Below are 22,271 nucleotides of genomic sequence, written 5' to 3'. Positions count from 1 at the left end.
TCCACTCCACCTAAAGTCGTAAATCTCATGTTTCGAATCCAAACAAAGGTAAAATATTTATACATCAAGAAGCGGACGGTGTCACCTGGGAACCGAATTTGCTTTAAAGACGAACCCTCCCTACGTTTCCCCTTTCCTGCCCTCATGTGGTCACAGCCTGGTGTAGCTGCCAGTGTGCCCAACTGAACTCTGGGTAATTTTGTGGAGGTTCAGGTCCTCTATTCAGCAGAGGGGGAACGTGTGGTCGGAGAGGTGGGGGGGGGGGTGTGTGTGTGTGCTACAAAGGGAGTCCTAATACTGGGGTTTCACAGGGACAGGGCGTGACTCACATGCTCAGAACACAGAACATACATGAGCCACGTGTGAACTCTGAGGTTTTAACGTGACCGTGGAGAACGATGAGACCAACGAAAGTCTGAACGAAGAGATGGTGATGGATGTTGTGGCGGAGGAGGGGGAGAAGAAGAATCCGCTGAGCCGCTCTGATAAATCCTCTAAGATCAAACAGCGCCCCCTGGAGGCCCACGGGTTTGTTACATCCCAAAATATAAAAAAGGAAGATTTCAAACCTGTTTATCAAAACAAGTCCACATTTCACACTACACCCCCCCCCCCCCCCTGAGGTTTGTGTACTTTGTTTTTACAATATATATTTAAATACTGAATTCTGTACAAAGTCTGTTTTGTCATCTTTTATGAATTTTGTGCAAGTTAGATTTTATTCCTGGTTCTATCAGGATCAATCTTTTCTACTTCACTGAGTTGAGTTTACGAGCACACGTGTGTATTTAACGTGGTCAGAACAAAGCAACGTAATTTGGTTTTTAAGCATCTTTAATTTAACGTAATTGATCTAATCAGACACAAGTGCATCTTGGTTTAGTACGAAATCACAGTTTTTAAAGTCAGTACGTTTGCTACATCACACATCTGTCACACATCCAGCTGTTAGTCAGATCCTCAGCAGAATCACAACCTGGCGTCACAATAACAGTCAGAGAAATAAAGTTGAGAAATGAGTTTGGATGACACGAAACTTAGAGTTATTCCCTAAATGTCGAGAATAAAGAGATTAATACATTAAAAGTTGTAATTTTATGTAAATAAACTTGAAATGTTACGGGAAAAAAAATCTAGAATTTTACAAGAAAAAGGTTTTATTACGAGAATTATGTTGTTATATTACAGGAAAATAAATTAATTTTACAAGAATAAAGCAGTAATATTACAAGAAAGAAAGATTTAATTTACAGTTTTACATGATTAAATTGTGATATTCTGAGAAAGTTCAAATATTAAGGGGGAAAAAATGATAATTTTAGAAAAAATAAACCGTAATTTTACAAGACTAAAAAAATCATACGAGAAAAAATCTACAATTTTACGAGAAAAAAATAAATTTTATAAGAATAAAGTTGGGATTTTTTTTCCCCTGCTGCTAATTTTCTAGATAATTTCTCTTTTTTCTCTCTCTTTTTCTTTGTTCTTGAAATATTACGACGTTTTCCTCATTAAATCTTTGACTATTCTTGTAACATCAGATTCTTCTGTCGTGACAAAAATTGCACAGATAATAAAATTCTAAATCTGCAAGTGACAGAATCATTTGCTTATTTAGCAAAATTCAACTGAGCTGAATTAGTGTTTGAATATTTGTGTGTTACTTTTCATCTCAAACAGTCTTGAAGTCGCTCGTCCAGTCGTCCAGCGCTCTCTCACAGTTTGCTGGTCAGCTGAGGGGGCGTGTGCGCTCTGTCCGTCCCAGGAAACCCTCCGTCGAAGGCGGCGTTCAGAACCTCGTCCAGGTTGGCAGCGGTGACAAAGTCCAGGTCGGCTCGGACGTTGGCTGGAAGCTCCTCCAGGTCCTTCTCGTTGCGCTGCGGCAGGATGACACGTTTCACTCCCGCCCTGTAGGCCGCCAGGACTTTGTCCTTGATCCCGCCCACCTGAGAACGACAGGCCAATCCAGTCGGTTCGAACTCTGGATGCACGTTTGAATCATTGCGTGGAATGCGATCACTCACCGGCAGCACCAGCCCCCTTAACGTGATCTCTCCTGTCATGGCAACGTCCGATCTGACCAGTCGGCCGCTAAACAGCGAGGCGAGGCAGGTTACTATGGTTACACCCGCAGAAGGGCCATCCTTGGTGACGGCTCCGGCAGGAAAGTGGAGGTGGATGTCGGTTCCTTCTAACGGATCTGGACCCCCCACCACTGTTCAAACACACAATGTGTTCTTACAGCATTTGACCTGTGTGTGTGTGTGTGTGTGTGTGTGTGTGTGTGTGTGTGTGTGAACTCACTGTTGGTGAGCTGGTAGGTTTTAGCGTTCGCTCGGAGCCAGCTGATGGCCAGATGGGCGGATTCTTTCATCACATCTCCCAGCTGACCGGTTAGAGTGAGCTGACCCTCCCCCTCCATCCGACTGGCCTCCACAAACATGATCTCCCCACCGAGGGGCGTCCAGGCCAAACCCAGAGCGACACCGGGCAGGATGAACCGCTCTGACACCTTCAATACCACACACACAGACACACACACACACACACATAAACACATCTGTAAAGCTGGTGGAATCATTCGAAGGAAAGAAAATAATTCAGAAATGAAGTGAAACATGACCTGGAGAGAGAGAGAGAGAGAGAGAGAGAGAGACGTGAGATGAGGGAGTGAGTGATATGTTGAGGGAGGAGAAGATATGAGAGGAACCAGTTGATGACCGCTGTGTGAGGAGCCGTCACACGTTTCTGGAGAGTCGACGGCTGATGTGTGTTACGATTCAACCCGACCCACCTCCATCTCGAACAGCGGAGGTCCCAGGATGTCTTTCAGGGCGATGTGGTCGATCACAATGGGCATCTCTGGGGGCGCCGCCGCTTTGTCTGGAAAAACACAAACACACAAAAGTGGATTAAAGCGTGATGATGAAAGCAGGTTTGTGAAAATGTGACTGGTTCTTATTAAAGTGAAAACGAGGAGAGTGCATCTTCGCTGATGTCACTGTTAAATGGCGGCCAGCCACAGATCATCCGCAGCAACATCAGCTCGGCAGCTGCACAATGTGTCAGACTGCTGGAAGGCGTCTTCACAGCGTCCAATCACAGAGCGACATGTCGTCACCATGACACTAACTCACACACACCAAACTCCACCAGGGCTGATGATCACTACATCACCAGACTTGATGCATTAACCACGTGGACAAACATTTTCTGCAAAGTGTAAATGTTTCCTGTGTTCACAGACTTTATCTCTCTCCATATTCCTGATACGTTTCAGAAAGATCTCTGCGTTAGTTCTTCAGAAATTCCCCAAAACATTTAAAAATATCTCGCTAACGAAGAAATCCTGGATCTGTCGCCTTAAACGAAGTTTTCTCTCTCGGCCTGAACTCCGTCCTCACACCAGGTTCCAAGGTCCGGTATTTTCTTTCCTACTTTCTTTAACATTGTTTGATGTTTTTGACACTTTCACCAATTTCCCTGTTAATAATTCTACTGGGAGATATTCTAGGTTACAGTAGTGAAGAGAAATATGGAGAGAAGGTGTTGGAGAAAGAGAGAGAGAGAGGAAAACAGCTGAGACTGGAAAATCAGCTGTTTGTACAAACACACACGCAAAATGACGTTATGCAAAGATGCACAGAAAACAGAGAAGTACATGAACACAAAGCATCCCCATGGAAATATGCAAAGAACACACACACACACACACACACACACACACACACACACACACACACACACACACACACACACACACACACACACACACACACACACAGTGACATCCATCATGTGAGCACAACTTTCGACAGAGCAACACGAGCTGCTGTTTTCATCACAATCACCTGGAGACACATTTTAATCTAGAGGGAATTGGACAGACGAATAAACAAACCTTTGGTTTTGCTTTCAGTATGAAAAGCAGATGAGGAGGAGATAATATATAAAGAGCCCGTCTCCAAATAAAAGCTGCTGCCAGGAGCTTCATCTTCTACTGGGGAGCAGCTGGCTGCACATTTTCCAGCTCATTACGCAGCCACTGAAACATCATGTTGTGTTTACGAGGCTCAGACGTCCCGCAGCGGAAATATTGAACTGTTTTCTAATGATGCCACTTGAGTTACACACACGTAAACAGGCCGAACGTCACTTTATAAATCCACACTCGTTACAGTGCTTCGTTGAAAAATTGCAGTGTGATTGATTTCCATTGAAGTGAAACTAGCCCCACCTTGTGCCGAGCAGCTGTAATTGCCTCCTCTGCTGTGTACACACTGTGCGTGCTGACATCTCTGTTGAGGCGGGACGACAGAGTGGTTAACAACCGTTCTCGCTCAGCCGTGACACCTCCAGACCACAGACCCGTCATTTATAATAAAATTACACCTGTTTTTCCTGGTGTGACTCGTGTAATCATCGACCTGAGGAGACGGAGAAGAGCGCTGCGGCCTCTGTGGTGCCCTGATCAAAGGTTGAATCATCTCATTTTGATGTCTTGTGTTGTCGACAGGGATCCGTCACTTGCGATGACTTCTACAAAGATTAATCTGGAACCTGAGTTTTCTTCCTTTCACAAAACGTCTCCTGAACATGAACCGGGAACTTTGACCTCCTGTGTTTTTTGCACTTTTGTGATTTTGTATTTTTTCTTTCTGTGATGCTGCTGTCGTTTCAGGATTGTGATTCTTGTGCAAACGTAGACATGAATGTGCTTTAGCTCTAACAGAACCAAACTTTTCTTCTTTCCATCTTTTTTTATATTTTACTTTCATCTGTCCACAGATCTTTATTCCAGAACTCTACTGGTTTCTTTCATGCGTTTCTCTGAACCCCCGTCTGCTCTTCAGAGTTTGGTTTTTTTCTTTCTTGTGGTTGTTGAGCATCTCTGAGGTTCTGCTCATGATGTGTCCTCTCCATCTTTGACAGGGAATCATTTTCTGCTCAAACACAGGACTTGTGATTGTCGGTGTACCGGGTCAGGGGCGAACGCACACTCCCGACACAGGGAGGCTGCGGCGTTCAAGCCTCTTGAGCTTCTGATCCAAAGTTTTCACAGAGACAGACAGAAAAGCACAGACTCACCTCCTTGCTCTAAAGGCCCCTCGGAAACTGGAGCTTCTGTCTTGGCAACTCTGTGACCTTCAGCGACCTTCACGGCCACGGCGCGGCAGATGGCCCCGATCTTCCTCTCGAGGGAGCGCACACCCGCCTCTCTTGTGTACCTACAACAAACAGACACACAAACGAACAACAGACAATAAATTCATGTGGATGTGAGCTGAGTTTTCACTAGTGCTGAAGATTCTGTTATTTAACCCCTTAACATCCCTCTGCTCAGGTTCCTGCTCGAAAAAAATATCCTAAAATGAATAGAGTGACTCTCTGCAGCTACATGAATAAACTTGGAATCTATGTAAAGGTAAGAGATTTCTGCAGAGGTGCAAATGTCAGTATAGATGTTAGTCGCTCAGGGTGAATGGAAATGAAGCACAGATAAAAGATCTACACTGGTTTCAGACATTAGTTCTAAACCCTTCACTTTATTGAGGTGTAGGCTGAACTGTAAATAGATAAAACTGAATTGATGGTAAAATAAAGTCTGCAGTTAATTATTATTGATTATTAAAACTAAAAGAATCATGTGGATCTGAATCAGACACCTGATGCATCATGAGAGGACAAAACACAGACCAGGCAAAAAATAAAATAGAAATCGGTGCAAAGTCTTTTTCATGCAGCCGCCTGACACTGGTTTCTGAATCTGCTGAGTCACTACTCGTCTTTTTAAAGACAACCAGCCAGTTAAACCGGGAGCGTCTCTCAGAGGACGAGCATCAAGCTGTGCGCTTTTGGCTGTTTCTATAGTAACCAGACCTGAGGGCGTTAAAGAGAAGCTCTGCAGGTCGGCACGAAGCACGAAGCTCATCATCTGACGGAGCGACAGCGCGGCGAACATTTCATTCAGGCTGTTTAACGTAGCGTTGACTGAGTTCATGAAGATCACCATGAAAACCACAGTGGTGCTGTGTTTAATTACTGGACGATCAGAAAACCATGTGAAATATGAGGAAGTGACTGTGACAGACGGACCATTGTAAACTCATGGACAGGAAACATGAGGCCGACTGATGTTTTTAATAAAAAAGGCGACTTTGAGAGAAGTATGTTTAAAACACACTGAACCTTTTCGACAGTTAAATGATACTTTCTCAAGTTGGTCTCAGATGAGAGCTGCCAGCTGGCCGAGGTCCTCACAGCAGCATCTCAGCAGTGAACCTAGTTTATATAAAGTCTACATCACTCTGGGGACTTTAATGCAATGTGAGAAAAAACATATAGACCTCTATGTGGCCTCTGGTTTCTTACAGTTGCTACACAAGCAGCTTGAATGCACTTCAGAGCCAACTCTGCATCAGCTCCAGAGGACGCCACTGATTATTTGGTTGGACTTCAATCGTTCCTCTCAAGCTTCCTAATTCATCCTCCTACAAACACTCGTAGAGTCTAGAAAAGCCCGACTTCCAAGAGGCCACTGTGCCCTGCCAAGAAAAAGTCCAAATCCCGAATCTGCATAAAACAACCTCACATTTTTGGGTTTTGTTCAGTTAAACTAATGATTTATTGCAAATATAAATGAAAAAATTCCTTTATCAACCTAGAAAAACAGTTTTGAGTGAGCCGTCTGTCGCCGCCACAAGAAAACAACAAATAAGAGCAAAGGCAGAAAATAAAAAAGAGACTGAGCACTTCTATAATTACTTACCTGCTGATTATAGCCTGCGTGGTGTCCTGAGGTAAATGCAGCTGTTGAGGTGTTAATCCGTGCTGCTCCAGCTGGTTCGGGATCAAGTGACGATGAGCTATCTCCACCTTCTCCTCCTGAGTGTAGCCTGAAACAACAGACAGTGGAAAATGAATAAAGAATCTGAGGTGATGGAGCAGAACCACAGATGTGATCATTTTCTGTTGTACACTTCTCCTCACCAAAATATGGCACTTGTGCTACCCACAATGCAACTTGATCATCAACGGTTTAGTCCATAGATTGTATATAAAAAGGATTCAGGCACAGAAAGTGAAGCCAATGCTGAAGTGCCTGAAACATATGTTCTCTCAAATGACCAGCAGAGGGCGACTCCTAGGTTGTTTAGAGGCATATGAGAAAATGTCTCAAGACCAGAAAAAAAACGAACCCAGGTCAAAAGTGTTCAAATAGAATAAAAGCTTCAACTTGGCTCAGAAAACTTTTTTTGGCAGACGACAGTATCTTAACACACGGAAGGGCGAGTGAATCGATTAGATATGAACCTGAACCCACCTGGTACCTGCAGCACCTCCATCCGGTCCAGCAGGGCCGGGGGAATGGTTGCCGTGGTGTTTGCGGTGGCGATGAAGAGCACTTGGGAGAGGTCAAAAGCCACGTTGAGGTAATGGTCTGTGAAGCTGTGATTCTGCTCCGGATCCAGGACCTCAGGAAACACATGGACGTTGGTTTCCGGTCATGACACGAAAATCAAACTTAGATGGAAAAGTGAAGAAACTGAAGAACAGTAAAGGACAAAAAAAAAAACCACTAGAGGACTCAGGGAGGAGGAGTAATGAATCCTTATTAGCTAAGGTGGAGGTTCTCATCAGAGAATGCAGGGAAGACGTCTGACACGACTCCGGACGAAAGAAGAGCACACTCACCTCCAGCAGAGCAGCTGCAGGGTCTCCTTGCAGGCTCTTCCCCAGTTTGTCCACCTCATCCAGGAGGAAGACAGGATTATTTACACCCACCGTCTTCAAACCGTTGATGATGCGACCGGGCATGCTCCCTACATACGTACGTCTGGAGACAGAGGCAGGACATGAACTGCTGACGTACCCAGTGAAGGTTTGCTGGTGAATTCAAACAAGCTCAAGGATCCGAAAGTACAGGACATTATTCCACTGCTCAAAATAAAAAAACTGACTTGAATGGTCACGTTGTTATCAACCAGATCAATCAAACTAATTTAATTTGTATAGCTCATATTCACAAATCACAATTTGTCTCATAGGACTTTACAAGGTGCAACATCCTCTGTGATTGACCCTCAACAAGAGTCAGGAGAAACTATTAACAGAGGAAAGAAACAGTAGGAACCTCAGACAGAGACACACGTGAGGGATCCCTCTCCCAGGACGGACAGAAGTACAATGGATGCTGCATGTAACTGAAAACGTCAACAAAATAAATAGGGAGGATTTTTTTTTTTTACTAAATCCTGCTGACAAAAAAAGTAGAATGGCGCTCAGTGAAGTGCATCCCTCCGCCGCGGGCCAACAGACCCCTGAAGCTGAACTAAAATTCCCACACTAATAGATACTGAATGTGTTTTATCCTGCTGACAACACACAAACACACAGCAACATAACCTCCATGTCACAGTCAGCGCTTGAACACATGCACCGAAATATCTGAACTGGACATTCAATGGACAAACGAGCAGGTCACTTCCACAGAAGTCACAGGGAACGAGAATCTATCGTGCGAACGGTGCAAAACCAAGACAATAATAACATCGTTCATCCCACGAGCATATTTCCAGAAGGTGAGGACGCGTCTCACGTCCCCTGTTGTGTTGAACTTGTGAAACAGAGACTCTGTGACAAATTACCCACTTCAAGTGTTCATAATTTGAAGGCATGAAATTTGCAGTTTCTGAGGTTCAAAGGCAAAAAAATAGAAGAGAGAAAAAAAAAAAAAAAAAAATGTATAACAACCACAGACCAACCAGAAGCTAACAGAAAGGTTTTTGTTTTCATTTGAGAAAATAGTAAAATCAACCATTAAAGAACTTTCATCTTTATCGCTTGCCCCCCCCCCCCCCCCCCCGCTGGTATGTCACACTGTCACACACATGTTTCTCATCTGACTGAGAGCGCTGTTTATTCTTACACACACACACACACACACACACACACACACACACACACACACACACACACACACACACACACACACACACACACACACACACACACACACACACACACACACACACACACACAGTTTTTTGACTGTCTGATTAAAGGCCACAACTCTAATGATATTTCTTTCAGCACCTCACGCAGATAGTGTGTGTTTGTTTTTGTGTGTGTCACTTTCACAACCAGCACCTTTTCTTAGAAAAACTTCTTAAGAACAAACTCTTCAGAAGATATTGGTGAATGAGGCCTAAATACAGCATCTCCACAAGTGCCAAAAGTTCCCTTTCACCTAAATCTCACACACTGGACCTTCAAATGTTTTACTTTAAAACTGTCAGAAATACCCGACACCTCCCCAGCGCCACAGTCCACAGTGTGCCCCCACAAAGGTCCCGGGTTTGAATCCCCTGGGGGGAAAGTCATAGTTGCCAACAAGATAGAAATTCATGCATGAAAAATCGAAATGCTCACAAGCTGATTTCACCCAAATATTTCCCCTTTGTGGCTTTCTAGTCTTTCTTATTTTCTGCCAGTGTGAGTGTGATCGTGTTTGAAATGTTATCCAAATATTTTACCACAAGAGTTCATGTTCCACTCAGAGTCCTGCGTTCCAATACACTATCAAAACAAGGACGCACCCTCGAATTCAATAAATGTCACATTTTGCAAAGTTAAACACGTCTCATCCACGTGAAAACTTTACTAATGAATCATAACATCGTCTGTTATAGACCCTCCTGCAGAGTCACTATGAGTTCACCTGTGTCCTCGGATGTCAGACTGGTCACAGACGCCTCCAAGAGCGATGCGGTGAAACTCTCTGCCCAGAGTCCTGGCGATTGAGCGCCCCACACTGGTCTTACCGACTCCTGGGGGCCCCACAAAGCACAGAATGGGGCCCTGAAGAACAAACGGCGGATACACATGAGAGGCATGAGAGAAATCGCTTCACGTAACATTTTCCTTTATTTATTTAATTGGCCGCAGCACCTTGAGTGAAGACTTGAGTTGCCTAACAGCCAGGTACTCCAGCACACGCCTCTTCAGCTTTTCCATGGCATAGTGGTCGTTGTCCAGCAGAGTGCGAGCAGATCGGATGTCCAGGCAGTCTGAGGAGGAACAAAAAGAGAAAACATTAAAGTTAGCGACGACAGAGAAACGAGGAATCTTTTACTGTAACTTGACAAATTACGAAGGAGGCCTGGACAGTGGAGAGGGAGAGTTTACTACCGAGTGGGGCTTCAGAAACGAGCAGCTGCAGCTAATAAAGAAAGAAGATGAAAGATTTATCCCCGGTCCGTCTGTTCAAAGGTGAAAGATGTTTCTCCCAAACTGATAAAAGCACTTTGGGTTTATTCACAGCTCATAATCTGTTTATAACCTCCGACCCTGCAACTGAATAAACTGGAGTCTCCACAGATTCGATGTTAGTTATTAAAGCTTCAGTCTGTGGAATGCACAGACTGAGAAACCGTGGCTGGCCGCCACATATACTTTGTGCTTTTGTGTGGAACGCCACACTTTCTGTCCGAGTAATTTGATCACCATGAAATTAAAATAGAAATGATGGGTCCACATTTAGACATGAGCGATCCCGGATGAAAGCTCTGACTCACTGGCAGGAGTTTTTAAATTGTTATTTTACTATATTTCACAATATTGGACTGATATATTCACAGGTCCTCTTTACCAATTTGTCTACAAAGCAGAAGCACGAGAATTTTACTGTTCTTTGCCACGAATCTTGGTTTGGTGTTGATTCTGGGAACAGGTTCCTTTTTGGAAATGTAAAAAACATCCTGAATATAATTGAGCGGCAGCAAATAAAAACCTGCTGATGAACAACGAGCTGTTTATTCAAACACTGCACTTCCATGGGCTGTAAACACACAAGCCAAGTGTGTTCTCAAGGTTACGCTTCTCCAGATGTGCGATACATAGAGAGAGAGATTTCTGAAATTATTAGCTAGATGAAAATGTTGATTAGATCAGCTTTAACTATTTGTTAATATTATGAATTAGATTGTGAGTTCTGACAGTATTAATTAATAGTGGATATTCAAATGGTTTTAAAAGCTCCAGCAGTATTTTGAGCCAATCACTGCATCAGTGAAATCCTGACCGAAGTATTTAACACAGTTATCACAACAATCTCTCAGTCACCACATGTCAAACATTCCTCCGCATTGAAACACGACAAATCCCCTTTGAAAATTTAAAAGGATCTTTTGGCGGCAGCAAAGCAATAAAGCCTGTTTTTAGACGGAGCTGTGGTTCGAAATAGGTCAAGAGTACAAAAAAATGTATGACCTACCGACCTGGAGGCTTCCACTAGTGAACTTCTCAGTGGATTTACTTACCTTTTGTGTTTTTACTCCATGGCAGCTCAACCATCAGATCTAAGTAGTTTCTGGTCAGGGCAGACTCAGGCATGGACTGAGGCATTTTCTTCAATCTGAAAAAACACATGACAAAGATAAATATTTACATCTGTGCCTGTGGCTCCTTCACACGAAAACGTTTCCTGCTTATTTAACATTAAATCACGTGACAGTGGCGACTGAAAAGATCAAAAGTGCAAAATAACGTTCGAAAAGCTTCTTGCTGATGTTTGACTTCTTCTCAGAAAAGCGGTTCTCAATTTAACTCAATAATACTTGATCTACATGAAGGACATGAAAGCAGCTGCATACGTCTTCGACAGCTTTTACATCTGGTATGAAAATGTGTCTTTTATCCAGATTCTTCTTACATTTTAACCTGATTACATTTACATCTGGCATTAATGTGCATCTCCAGCATGAGATCTGATCGCTCACTGTCAAAGCCTCCACTCATTTGCATCAGTCCAAGATAGCAAACAACAAAAAGGACAGAAGTAGAAGGATAGAGGAAGAACGGTAGCATGCTACAACTTATTTCCACCCATGTAGTTGCTGTATGTGGACTTACAACCTCCATTTACATCTTTACTGTGAAGCTATGTGCAAAACCACCACTTAACCTACTTTAAATTGTAGGCATAGACTGTATATAAAGAAGTGTCTCCACTTCATCTCGTTGTAGAAAACTTAAATATCCCAGATACAGCAGGTGCCACAAGTTTCAGTCCGTTTTTATAGAAAACCAAACATATGGAAAAATAAAACCTGCATCAGTGTTGTAAGAACTACCTAAAATGACAGAAGCCATTTTTTTTTTTTTTTTTTTTTAAAAAGGACCTTTGACCGTTTAGTTTGTTCAATGTCTTATCTGTGGACATGGTGGAGTTTGCGACGTGTACCGCAGCCAGCCACCAGGGGGTGATCAAGCTGAGCTCAGCTTCACTTTTGGGGATTTGTCTTCCATCTGTGTTTACAGTCGAGGATGGTATGTGCGAAATATTGTATATGAACCTTACTGATATTAAGTTTTATGAAAAAGAAGACAGCTCACCTCTTGAGCTCTTTCAGACACACTTTGAGTGCAGCTTCAGGCATGTTTGCTGCATGAATTTTCCTCTCGAGGACCGAGGTGTCATCTCCGTCATCTTCATCCTCCTCATCCACATTGAACTGCCGGCCTGGAAACACACCGCCTTTACGCACCGATAACACCTGATTGGACGATGAGAGATCATGAGGCATCTACTGTCCACAGACACATTGAACCAATAGAAACAAACGTCTGTTACCCTCTTCTCATTATCAGGACTCTTCTTCCTGGTTTTCTGCAGCAGATTCAGTCCCTCTATCTGTCTGGTCAACATGGACAGGGCTGTCTTAAAACGGTTCTCCAGGCTCACCGCATCCAAGACCTTCACAGCACCAGAAGGCAGAAAAAGCACGACTCCTTTATGTTGTTGAATCACAACTTTGTACTATTGTCGTTGCCAGAGCTCGATTAGCCACGAAAGGCTCAGTTGTGGATGCGGATTAAGTTAATTTCTTTTATAATTCTAAGAGCGAGACAATCAAACTCTGCTGAGCGACATACACTACTTTGAATTTCACTGACACACACAGTCACCTCACCTGTAGTTTCTCCTTGTTTGAGGTTCGGATCATGGAGGCGACCACATCAGGCAGAGTTTCCCTGGGCAGACTGTCCAACAGACGCCGGAACTTAGCCACCACTGGAACGGACATGTCCAGCATTCCTAACAACTACACACACACACACACACACACACACACACACACACACACACAAATAAACAGACGAGAAACAGTCAAATTTGATTAACTGACATAATTTAGCAAGTGCGTTGTGTCGTTATGATGCAGGACCAGTTTAGTTCATATTGGAAAAGGCTAACGTTGCCTTTTTCTTGTTACTTCAAAATTGAGAACTCCATTTAGAGTTTTCCAGGAACACACCGAGTGGGAGCAGGACCAGCTGCATCATGAAACTGTGAATGCAAAGACCTAAAGCATGACTGCAATTTGATTAATTTGCTGAATTAAGAATGAGCCTGTTAAGAGTTTAAGAACTTAAAGGTTTGACAAATACCATGTTCCGCAAACTGTGAGACCAGAGAGAAGAAATAAGATAAGAGGGCTGAAACAGAGTTTTTGAAAGTATTGTCTGTTGGCATAAAAGAAACAATGAGTATATTCTGGAGCAAACTATTAACAAATACTAAAAAAAAATCTATATACCAACATTTGAACCTATTACTTTGAGGTATAGGCTCTAACGGTGCCTTTCTGATGATGTGACGTGTCTCATCACTGAAGGCAAACGGTGATTGGCTGGGGATCAACATTATACATTTTGCAGCTATGAAAACTTTTATTTTTCTAGAATAAACTTTCGGAAAAGATGAGCATTTATGTTCACGTCTTATGCAAAAATAAATAAATGTTTTAATTCAAATTCTATATATTAGATTGTATTTAAACTGTAAAATATCAAGCCTCAACTTCTTTTTCACAAGCTTTCGATGAATGAAAGGATCTTTTAACAGACAGACAGACAGACAGACACACAGACACACACACACACACACACACACACACACACACACACACACACACACACAGACACACACAGACACACACAGACCTGTACAGCAGTCTGGTAGAATTTATCAGACAGCTCCCCCAGCTCCCCATCATTAGCGGTTACACCCTGTGTTGCTGGCGTCGTGTACTGCTCCAATTTATCCAACTGCTTCACCTGCAAATTTTTAAAATAATAGACGTCTCTCATTTTAAACTTACATCCCTTCCAAAAGAGGAACGATAAAAAATAATTGCAATGTTCCACTGGAAATAATCACATGAAGGTGATCAAGGATGCCCTGTGGAGTTTTTCTGACCTCCAGTAATCTCATGTAGCCGTGTTTTCATCATTGGGTCCCTCATTTGTTTGTTTCACACACGTTACTGATACGCAGATCTGCCAGAGGTTTCACTTTAAACTGTAATTGACAGTTGTCTGCGGTAATGTGCAAAAACATGTAGAAATACTGCGTAAAACACAGTTTTAGAGCAAACATGAGCGTTAACAGTGGATGATGTGAATGTTTTGAGTTTGTGGAACAATCCTCCAGCATCTGTTTGGCCTCCGGGATAAACATGATGTGTTTTGATGTGTGAACATAACTTTGTTCACAAGAAAACTAAGAGCACACATTAACTCTCACATACTCTCTGATATCAGTTCAATGAGTTAAGCGGACCGACTTTCACGAGATGACCGATACTGACTTCACAAAGCAGGATGCCATCTTTCTTCTTCTTCTTTTTTTTTTTTAAATCAATCTCAAAATCAATTCAATTAGATTTGATTTAATCAATTAATTAATCTTTCAGACCAATCGCCACGCTTGCTTTCAAGTCATTATGAAATTACATTTGGAATCAGTATTAATTTCTTTACGTCAAGATTCCAGGTACAACAACAGCCCTGACTGAGAAGTGATGTGGGGAGACATTAAACCCCATGAAGATATTTACAAGCTTGATACTATCCCTCAAACAGCTCAGTGAAACTCATCTCTACACGTTCGACATTCTCCGATTCATGAGACAAAGTTTTACCTCGGCCAGGACAAAGGGTCTCTCCTTCAGCAGACTTGACACACTGAAGCGGCACAGTCCGGTGATGAGGAGGGTGAAGTGGGGCTTGGGCCAGTTACTGCCCACCACCTGCACCGCTATCCCCGCCGTTCCAATCCTGCACAGACACAGAGCGAAGAGTCAAGGTGAGACACGGGAGGTGGGTGTGGAGAGACGACTCACTTGAAGATAATCACAACCACAGATGTGTGGAAAGATGGATCCTGACAGCTCCTCACAAGTAAACCCTAAAAATCTGGGTCGACCCCATGAGGTCAAGTTACAGTAGAGGTCATAACCCCTCCATGTTAGCAGATGGACATGGGTCAAACTATAAAAGATCATTTTAGGTATAGTTCTTATCAGACTGATGTTTGTTCAAGTGTTGATTTTTCCGGTAGGATAATCAGTAGATTAATTGTAATGTAACCATCAGCTGCAGCCCTACTGTCAGCCAAGCTCCACTACTACAAAGTGTATCAAACACAATTAACTCAAGTGATTATACGGATTTAAAACCTAATGCTTCATCTATCCATCAGTTATCTATATTGCTTATCTCTGAGGGTTGCCAATCCCCCCTGACACCAATCTGCATGTTTTTGGATTTAAGTCCGAGTGCCCAGAGAAAACCCACACACGGAAAGAACATGCAAACTCCACACAGAAAGAACCTCATGAGATGACAATGCAAACACATGCTGCCATGTTTTTCTCATGAAGCTCACTTACATCCTCTACAAAAGTCGGCTACAACACCCTCCTCGGCCTGCGGCGTTCACAGCTTGACAGAGATCTTAAATTCTCTGGTGGTTTAACAGACTTCCAGGAAAACGAGCTGGACTGACTTGCAGTGATGTTAATAAGACAGGGCACATGCCAGAATTTACTGACACTGTAGCTCACACACAGCTGCAACCGTCTCTTGACAGCTGAGGGTCGGAGCTTTTTTTATTTTCCTGATCCAAAGTTTATTCTAAGGTGAGTAAAAAAAAGCTGTGGATATATTACAAACAAACCAGAAGGTCGGTTTGATCCCAATCTCCCCCATTCTTTGTGCCAAAGTGTCCTCAGGCAAAATGCTCAACCCCGAATGGATGAATGGCAGAACACTTTGAGTGGTTTATAAATAGGCCAATGACAAATGAAGCTTCTAGAAAGCTTTGAAATATAGATGGAATACATATTTTTGAGTCCAGAACGATGTCTTATTTAAATAAATCACTTTTCAAACCACCTTAATTCATTTTTAACAGTAGTTTCTGCTTTACCACCCAAAAAATGTCAGATGGCGCAACCACATATTACCGGTATATATTTTCCTACAATTTATTTTAAGTTAAATCTTTGGCAGATAGAGTGTACACCGCCTAAGCCATTATCATGTTGTGGTTGTGTTTTGTTTTTGCATTCTATTGGCCACATATTCAGTATTGGAATGACTTACGCATTCAAATGTACATTTGAAGATGGAAAAAAAATTTAGACAAATACAAAAACTAATGCATTCATCACCATAACGATTTAAATAATATTTATCGACCATTTCTTAACCTTAACAAAGTATTTTTTGGTTTAAATGGAACTTTTGACCGTGATCACACATTTCATCTGTACACCATTAGGAGAGTGGACCCTGTTACGATCCACACATTCTATCTCCAAGCAGTGCCCAAGGTCAGGTTATAGATAAAGGGCAAACCAACAGTACAGTGTATTGTCTACGTTGAAAAACGTTTTCAACCAGTTCAGATTCCCCAGACAGAGAGGCACCACACTCTTTTGCATAATACATTAGTAGTAAGGTGTAAGGACCCACTGTGATTTAGGAATGCACACTTTATCCAATGGGATGTGAACACATATAAGTAAAATAGAGAGCGGCAGCAATTCATTGATTTGCTGTTAGAATGGGTGACGCAGGAAGAGGGGGATATACTGGGATTCTGTGGGAGACATCTTTAGACTTGGGGGTGCTCGTGTGTTTCTATATTGTTGATTGATGAAGTATACATTAAAATCTTCTGCATAAGAAACCAGCTTCCAGAAAACAACAACTGATAAGACACATGCTAAATGATTGTGTTTAAAAAAAAAAATAAAATGCTGATGTGTTTCAGACAGACTGGGGTGGCTCATTTTAAAGGTCCAGTGTGTAAGATTTAGGTGAAAGGAAACTATTGGCAGAAATTTAATGTAGAATAATCCTTGTGATGTTTTCTCTAGTTCATTTCATCTAAATTGTATGAATTGTAGTTTTCTTTACCCGAGAAAAGGTCGTATATATTCAAATACTTAATATTTACATGGAGGGGACCCTCTCTACGGCGGCTGCCATGTTTTTTTTACATTAGTCCAGACTGGACAAACTAAACATCTTCTGAGTTTTTATGACAACTGAAGCTACCTCAGTTTTATTTTTCATGTTTGGAGGGAGAGGTGAGGGGTGTTCAGCTGCAACATGCATTTAAATCAAGGACACGTGTAATAAGTGAAAAGTTGGATAATAAACATGAAACTCATCTATTCTGCTTTTGTGCATTACATTACATGTCTTTTGGGGCAAGAACACCTTTGACACTGAACATTAATAATTCAGAGGATCAGTCCCCCCCCCCCCCCCACCACCACCACCACAGTATGGCTGTGTCAGAAAGACAAGTAACAAGCTGCTGAAAGGTTAAAGTCCACCGGTCTGTGACTCGTGTCTATGAACCCGTAGACTTTTCTAGAACTCGAACAAACTAAAAAATATCTGTCAAACATTAAACAACGCGTGCATGGCCCAACAATACAGGTGAGCCTCAATGATGACATGCAAGTTATTTTAGAAGCAAAATAGATCATCTGAGAGCAAACGGTAGGCCGGTGACATGCCAGGTAAACATGTGATGAAGACATGACCTGCTACACGTTATGTGAGTGTTGGACCCACTGAGACCAGGTGGTTTGAATGAACGTGCTTCACAGGAGAGGAGCAGATGTTAGAGGAGAATCTACGAACTGAACATTTTTCTCACACCCCCTGTTCAGAGACAGGCTCCGTCACAGCAGCGGGACTGAGTGTGTGTTACTTGTGCAGCGGCGGGAGGTCGTAGGTGTCATGCTCCGGGTCTCTGGTGTTGGGGATCACTCCGATGATGGTGCTTTTCAGCGACGTCCCTCTCAGGAGCCGCTGGCTGACCAGGTGCATGTTCCTCGGGGAGTCCACGCTGAACCGGACGGTGGAGCCCGGCAGCAGCACGCCCTCGTGGGTTAGCAGCAGCGGGAGGTGGCTGGGTATCTGGATCCCATCACAGGAGGCCATTTTATGAGGTTTCTGTTTTTGAAATGAAACCAGGCCACAGTTAACGAGACGAGTCCCGCGAACACAAACAGCTGAGTCCTGTCACACAGGCGGGCTCGGGGTAAACACACCACTTCCGGGTTGTAGTTTCGAAATAAAAAACTCACCGACGACTTCAACTCACGAATAATCCGCAGAAATCAATTAAAACACGTCCTCGGACGGACTCGAACACATTTGTTGCTGCATCTCGATCCTTTCGCATTATTATTTGCTCTGAAATCACATTTTTAAACTTGATTCCTCCTCCTGCTTCCTCTTCTTCGTACGGTAAGCGCCGAGGGACAAACTTCATAACACTAAGATTAAAATGCGAAGCGATTCAAGTATAGAACAGAAATACTTTACTTTTATTTATATTACAGGGGGACATATATATATATAATACTGACTCTCTCTCTATATATATACATATATATGATACTGACTCTCTCTCTCTCTCTATACATATATATGTGTATATATATATATATATATTTATATATAATACTGACTCTCTCTCTCTATATATACATATATATATAATACTGACTCTCTCTCTATATATATATATGATACTGACTCTCTCTCTCTCTCTCTCTATACATATATGTGTATATATATATATTTATATATAATAGTGACTCTCTCTCTCTATATATACATATATCTGTGTATATATATATATATATAATACTGACTCTCTCTCTATATATATACATATATATATATAATACTGACTCTCTCTCTCTCTATATATATATGATACTGACTCTCTCTCTCTCTATATATATATATATGCAATTGACTCTCTCTCTCTCTCTCTCTCTCTCTCTATATATATATATATATATATGATACTGACTCTCTCTCTCTCTAATATATATATATATATATATGCAATTGACTCTCTCTCTCTCTCTCTCTATATATATATATATATATATATATATATATATAATGCTGACACTCTCTCTCTCTCTCTCTCTCTCTCCCTCATATATATATATATGTATATATATATTGACTCTCTCTATATGTAAAATCAATGCATTTTGGTCCCACACTCGTTTGTATCCTGACAACCAGATGTTCCTTATCTTCAAGCGCCTGGTTCATAATGAGATTAAGCTTGAGAATATCAGAGGGGACATTTATTGCTTAGCTATAAAACATATGTGTTGTTACGGTCTTGTTTAGTTGTGTGTTTGCGCATAAAGCGTTTATCTGAGAAATATATGATCCTATAAGTCACAGTAATCTTTCACCTTAGATTCTGAGCAGGTCAATGATTCCTATCTTTCAGTGGGGGTGTGATGAGCCAGGCGGTAGAGTGGTTGTCCTCTAACCAGAAGGTCTGCAATTTGATCCCAGTCTTCTCCATCTGCATTCCGAAGTGTCTTCGGGCAAGATAAATCCCCCAAATTGCCCTTTCTCATAGAAAAAAAGGGCTGCTCATTGATGCTCTGTATGTGTGTGTGTATGGAAAAAAACTGTATCGTAAAACACTTTGAGTTGACATCAAGACTAGAAAAGCTCCAAATCATTAAAGAGCATTTATCATTTATCTTCCCAAACGAGACGGACTCTGACAGAGTGAAGTTATTATGCCCTCAGAAGTGCAACTAAATAGGACAAATTCTGCACGAGTCGTTAATTCACCTGTCCCCCCCCGAGAGAGCTTCAAGTGTCCTCTACCTGCTACTGCTGAATCCCTCCTGTACCCACACATATACCTGTGCTGACCATAAACCACCATGAAGTCACTTCATCATCATCATCAGAGGGGAATGTAAAATACAACCAAATGTTTAGGTCGAGTTACGAGCTAAGATCGTGGGTGCATTCCAACCCTGATAATTACAGAGGGTGATCTATCACATGCTGTGGCCATAGTGAATGCCCGCAGCACGTTAAAACAATGGCTGGCCTATTTTTCTCCTTTCCTTGGTCCCGACAATGCAGATCAATGTACTTTTGTTTGAATACTGCGGAAACTTAAACTCTGAGTTGGATATTAGCGGCTGGAAATAGCTGGTGGCCTTGTGTGCTCTGAGTGAATACCCCACATACCCGTCTTTTTTCCAGTTATTACTCACTGAAACTTTGGGTGTGAAAACAAACAACCTTTCACAGTTGCATAAAACTGGTGACCTCAACCATCACATATTGAGTGCACAGCTGTTCGAGTGACTTATTTTATTATCACTATCTTTTTGTGATTTTTGTTTTAAAGGGTCAATATGTTAGTTTATCAACATTATCAAAATGCAAGTAACAGTAAGTGTCGTCTGTATTTACGGGACAAATATCACGCCATGTTCCAAAACTGGGAAAAAGAGATTGAGCAAAAACAGATTTCAAAGAAATGATGGCAGGATGCACGATGGGCCAAGAGAGAAGCCATTAAAGTTTAAGATAATCAGGCATATTTAAAAAAAAAGATCCAATAGGTTTAAATGGGTACTGTTGGGCTTTGATGGAGGTGTGCAATAATATTTTAGACTCACAGAGGTATTGATTGTTTTCCATTTCAACTGATACTCTTTACATAGGTTCTTAAGCAATTAATGAGTTTTATGTATGTTTTATTTAAATCCTGTTCATGGCAGGATGTGACTTTAATGCCGGCTCCAGTCTGGATTGGTGGGGGTCAGAAGAAAGTCCTCTACAATCAGACCGGTCCTGTGATCTGCTGAATTCCTTCCTAAATTCTTGAGCGAGTGGCTCTTTGAATTATGTGAGGGGAGGTCTCTGTAACACTAAACTTTCATCATGCTGAGTTGAAAGCCTTTTCAGTGTCAATTTTCCAGAGACTTTGAATTGTTTGCGTTCATTCTATCGAGCCAGTACAAAGATCACCTCAAAGTATCTTGTGACATCTTATTTTTCATAAATACCATATGGTCACTGTGAGTTAAGTCAGGATTCAAGTTTTTGTTTCACTCTTTATAATATTAATTGAGGTGGATATCCTGTAATCTACTGCAAATTTTAAACTGTGATAAATCTGTACAAGCTACATTCAATCCAGTCTTTCCCCTCCATTGTCAGTGAATTAATTAATGACCTCATTATCTCAGAATAGACTGTCTTTATTGCTCAATTAAGAAAAGCAATTTATGCGATTTCAGATTTTCAATTTTAGAATATTTTTTAAGTTGTAGGCCCGTTTTCATAATGGCTCAGTTTAATATATTAATTTCATTTTCAATATATTCTTCAATTTGACAATAATATTTAGTCTGCAGGTGGCGCTCTTGGACTGGATATCCACATAATGTCTTAAAAACACACCGGCATGATTGGACGTATTTCTATTGCTTATATTGAAATCTATATTTCAACGTCTCTGTGAGTTAAACATCATAAAATAATGGGGTCGACAGCGTGGCAAAGCGTAAGACAGTAAACTGGTATGTTGTTGGAATTACCTCGATATGGCGATCATACATACCCATAGTTTTAGTCTTAAGGCTTGTTTCCGTCTGGGTGGAGCTCAACGTATGTGCGTGCAATTTTAAATGCAACTCAAGCACAAGTTTCGTATTGATGTCAAAGAAAAATGGCAAGTGGAATAATCCTCTTCTTTCTAAGTTCAAAGTTTAGGTAATACAAGTTTCTCTGAATTTACTGAATAGCTGTGTTTGCTTGGTAGAATTTTTACATGAGTTGAATCAACTGAACATTAAGAAATAAGTAGAGAACACAAATGTAAAGTAAGTAAGCACAGGTAATACTACTATATTAATACTACTTATCGCATGTTTGGCTCAACTCTGGTACGCTGAATGTGGGTAAAACAAAGACTGGGATTAAATTGCTAATTCTTAAGTGTGTATTGTCAGTGAACCAAATATGTGTGTTAGAATTAGTAAAGTATTTATTTCACAAGTTCCTGTTCCAAAATTGCTTTGGGAGCTTTTGCACCAGTTCCGTCA

At 41.6% G+C, this 22,271-nt stretch overlaps 1 protein-coding gene across 2 annotated transcripts; it reads right to left on the bottom strand.

Annotated features, from left to right (window-relative positions):
- Positions 1 to 816: 816 nt before the first annotated feature.
- lonp2 (lon peptidase 2, peroxisomal) lies at positions 817 to 18,627 on the bottom strand. 2 transcript variants are annotated; one of them, XM_020104593.2, is made up of 18 exons: positions 18,459 to 18,627; positions 18,080 to 18,324; positions 14,988 to 15,123; positions 14,008 to 14,121; positions 12,975 to 13,106; positions 12,635 to 12,757; positions 12,397 to 12,557; positions 11,322 to 11,416; positions 9,952 to 10,070; positions 9,722 to 9,861; positions 7,696 to 7,837; positions 7,325 to 7,475; positions 6,770 to 6,896; positions 5,089 to 5,228; positions 2,795 to 2,883; positions 2,305 to 2,512; positions 2,025 to 2,215; positions 817 to 1,946 (listed from the first exon to the last, which is right to left on the bottom strand). In XM_020104593.2, the coding sequence occupies exons 2-18, from the start codon at positions 18,310 to 18,312 to the stop codon at positions 1,716 to 1,718; spliced, it is 2,532 nt and encodes an 843-aa protein (XP_019960152.2). In that variant the 5' UTR covers positions 18,313 to 18,324; positions 18,459 to 18,627; the 3' UTR covers positions 817 to 1,715. The 2 variants fall into 2 exon arrangements, with proteins under 2 accessions (XP_019960152.2, XP_019960153.2); XM_020104594.2 differs by lacking the exon at positions 14,008 to 14,121 and having other exon boundaries at positions 18,459 to 18,612.
- Positions 18,628 to 22,271: the final 3,644 nt, after the last annotated feature.

Source organism: Paralichthys olivaceus, chromosome 7 (genome assembly GCF_024713975.1).
Source record: "Paralichthys olivaceus isolate ysfri-2021 chromosome 7, ASM2471397v2, whole genome shotgun sequence".
In the NCBI taxonomy this organism is placed as follows: domain Eukaryota; kingdom Metazoa; phylum Chordata; class Actinopteri; order Pleuronectiformes; family Paralichthyidae; genus Paralichthys; species Paralichthys olivaceus.
Note: the sequence above shows the minus strand (reverse complement) of the source record. Positions and strands in the feature narration are given on the sequence as shown.

What these genes read in the sequence shown, in the direction of transcription:
- lonp2 (XM_020104593.2), bottom strand. Translation starts at nt 18,312, where the DNA reads ATGGCCTCCTGTGATGGGATCCAGATACCCAGCCACCTCCCGCTGCTG. An exon ending in TGTCTGAAAGAGCTCAAGAG is followed by an intron (nt 11,417 to 12,396) that starts GTGAGCTGTCTT and finishes GTGTTTTTTCAG; the next exon opens with ATTGAAGAAAATGCCTCAGT. An exon ending in TAAGGGGGCTGGTGCTGCCG is followed by an intron (nt 1,947 to 2,024) that starts GTGAGTGATCGC and finishes TGTCGTTCTCAG; the next exon opens with GTGGGCGGGATCAAGGACAA.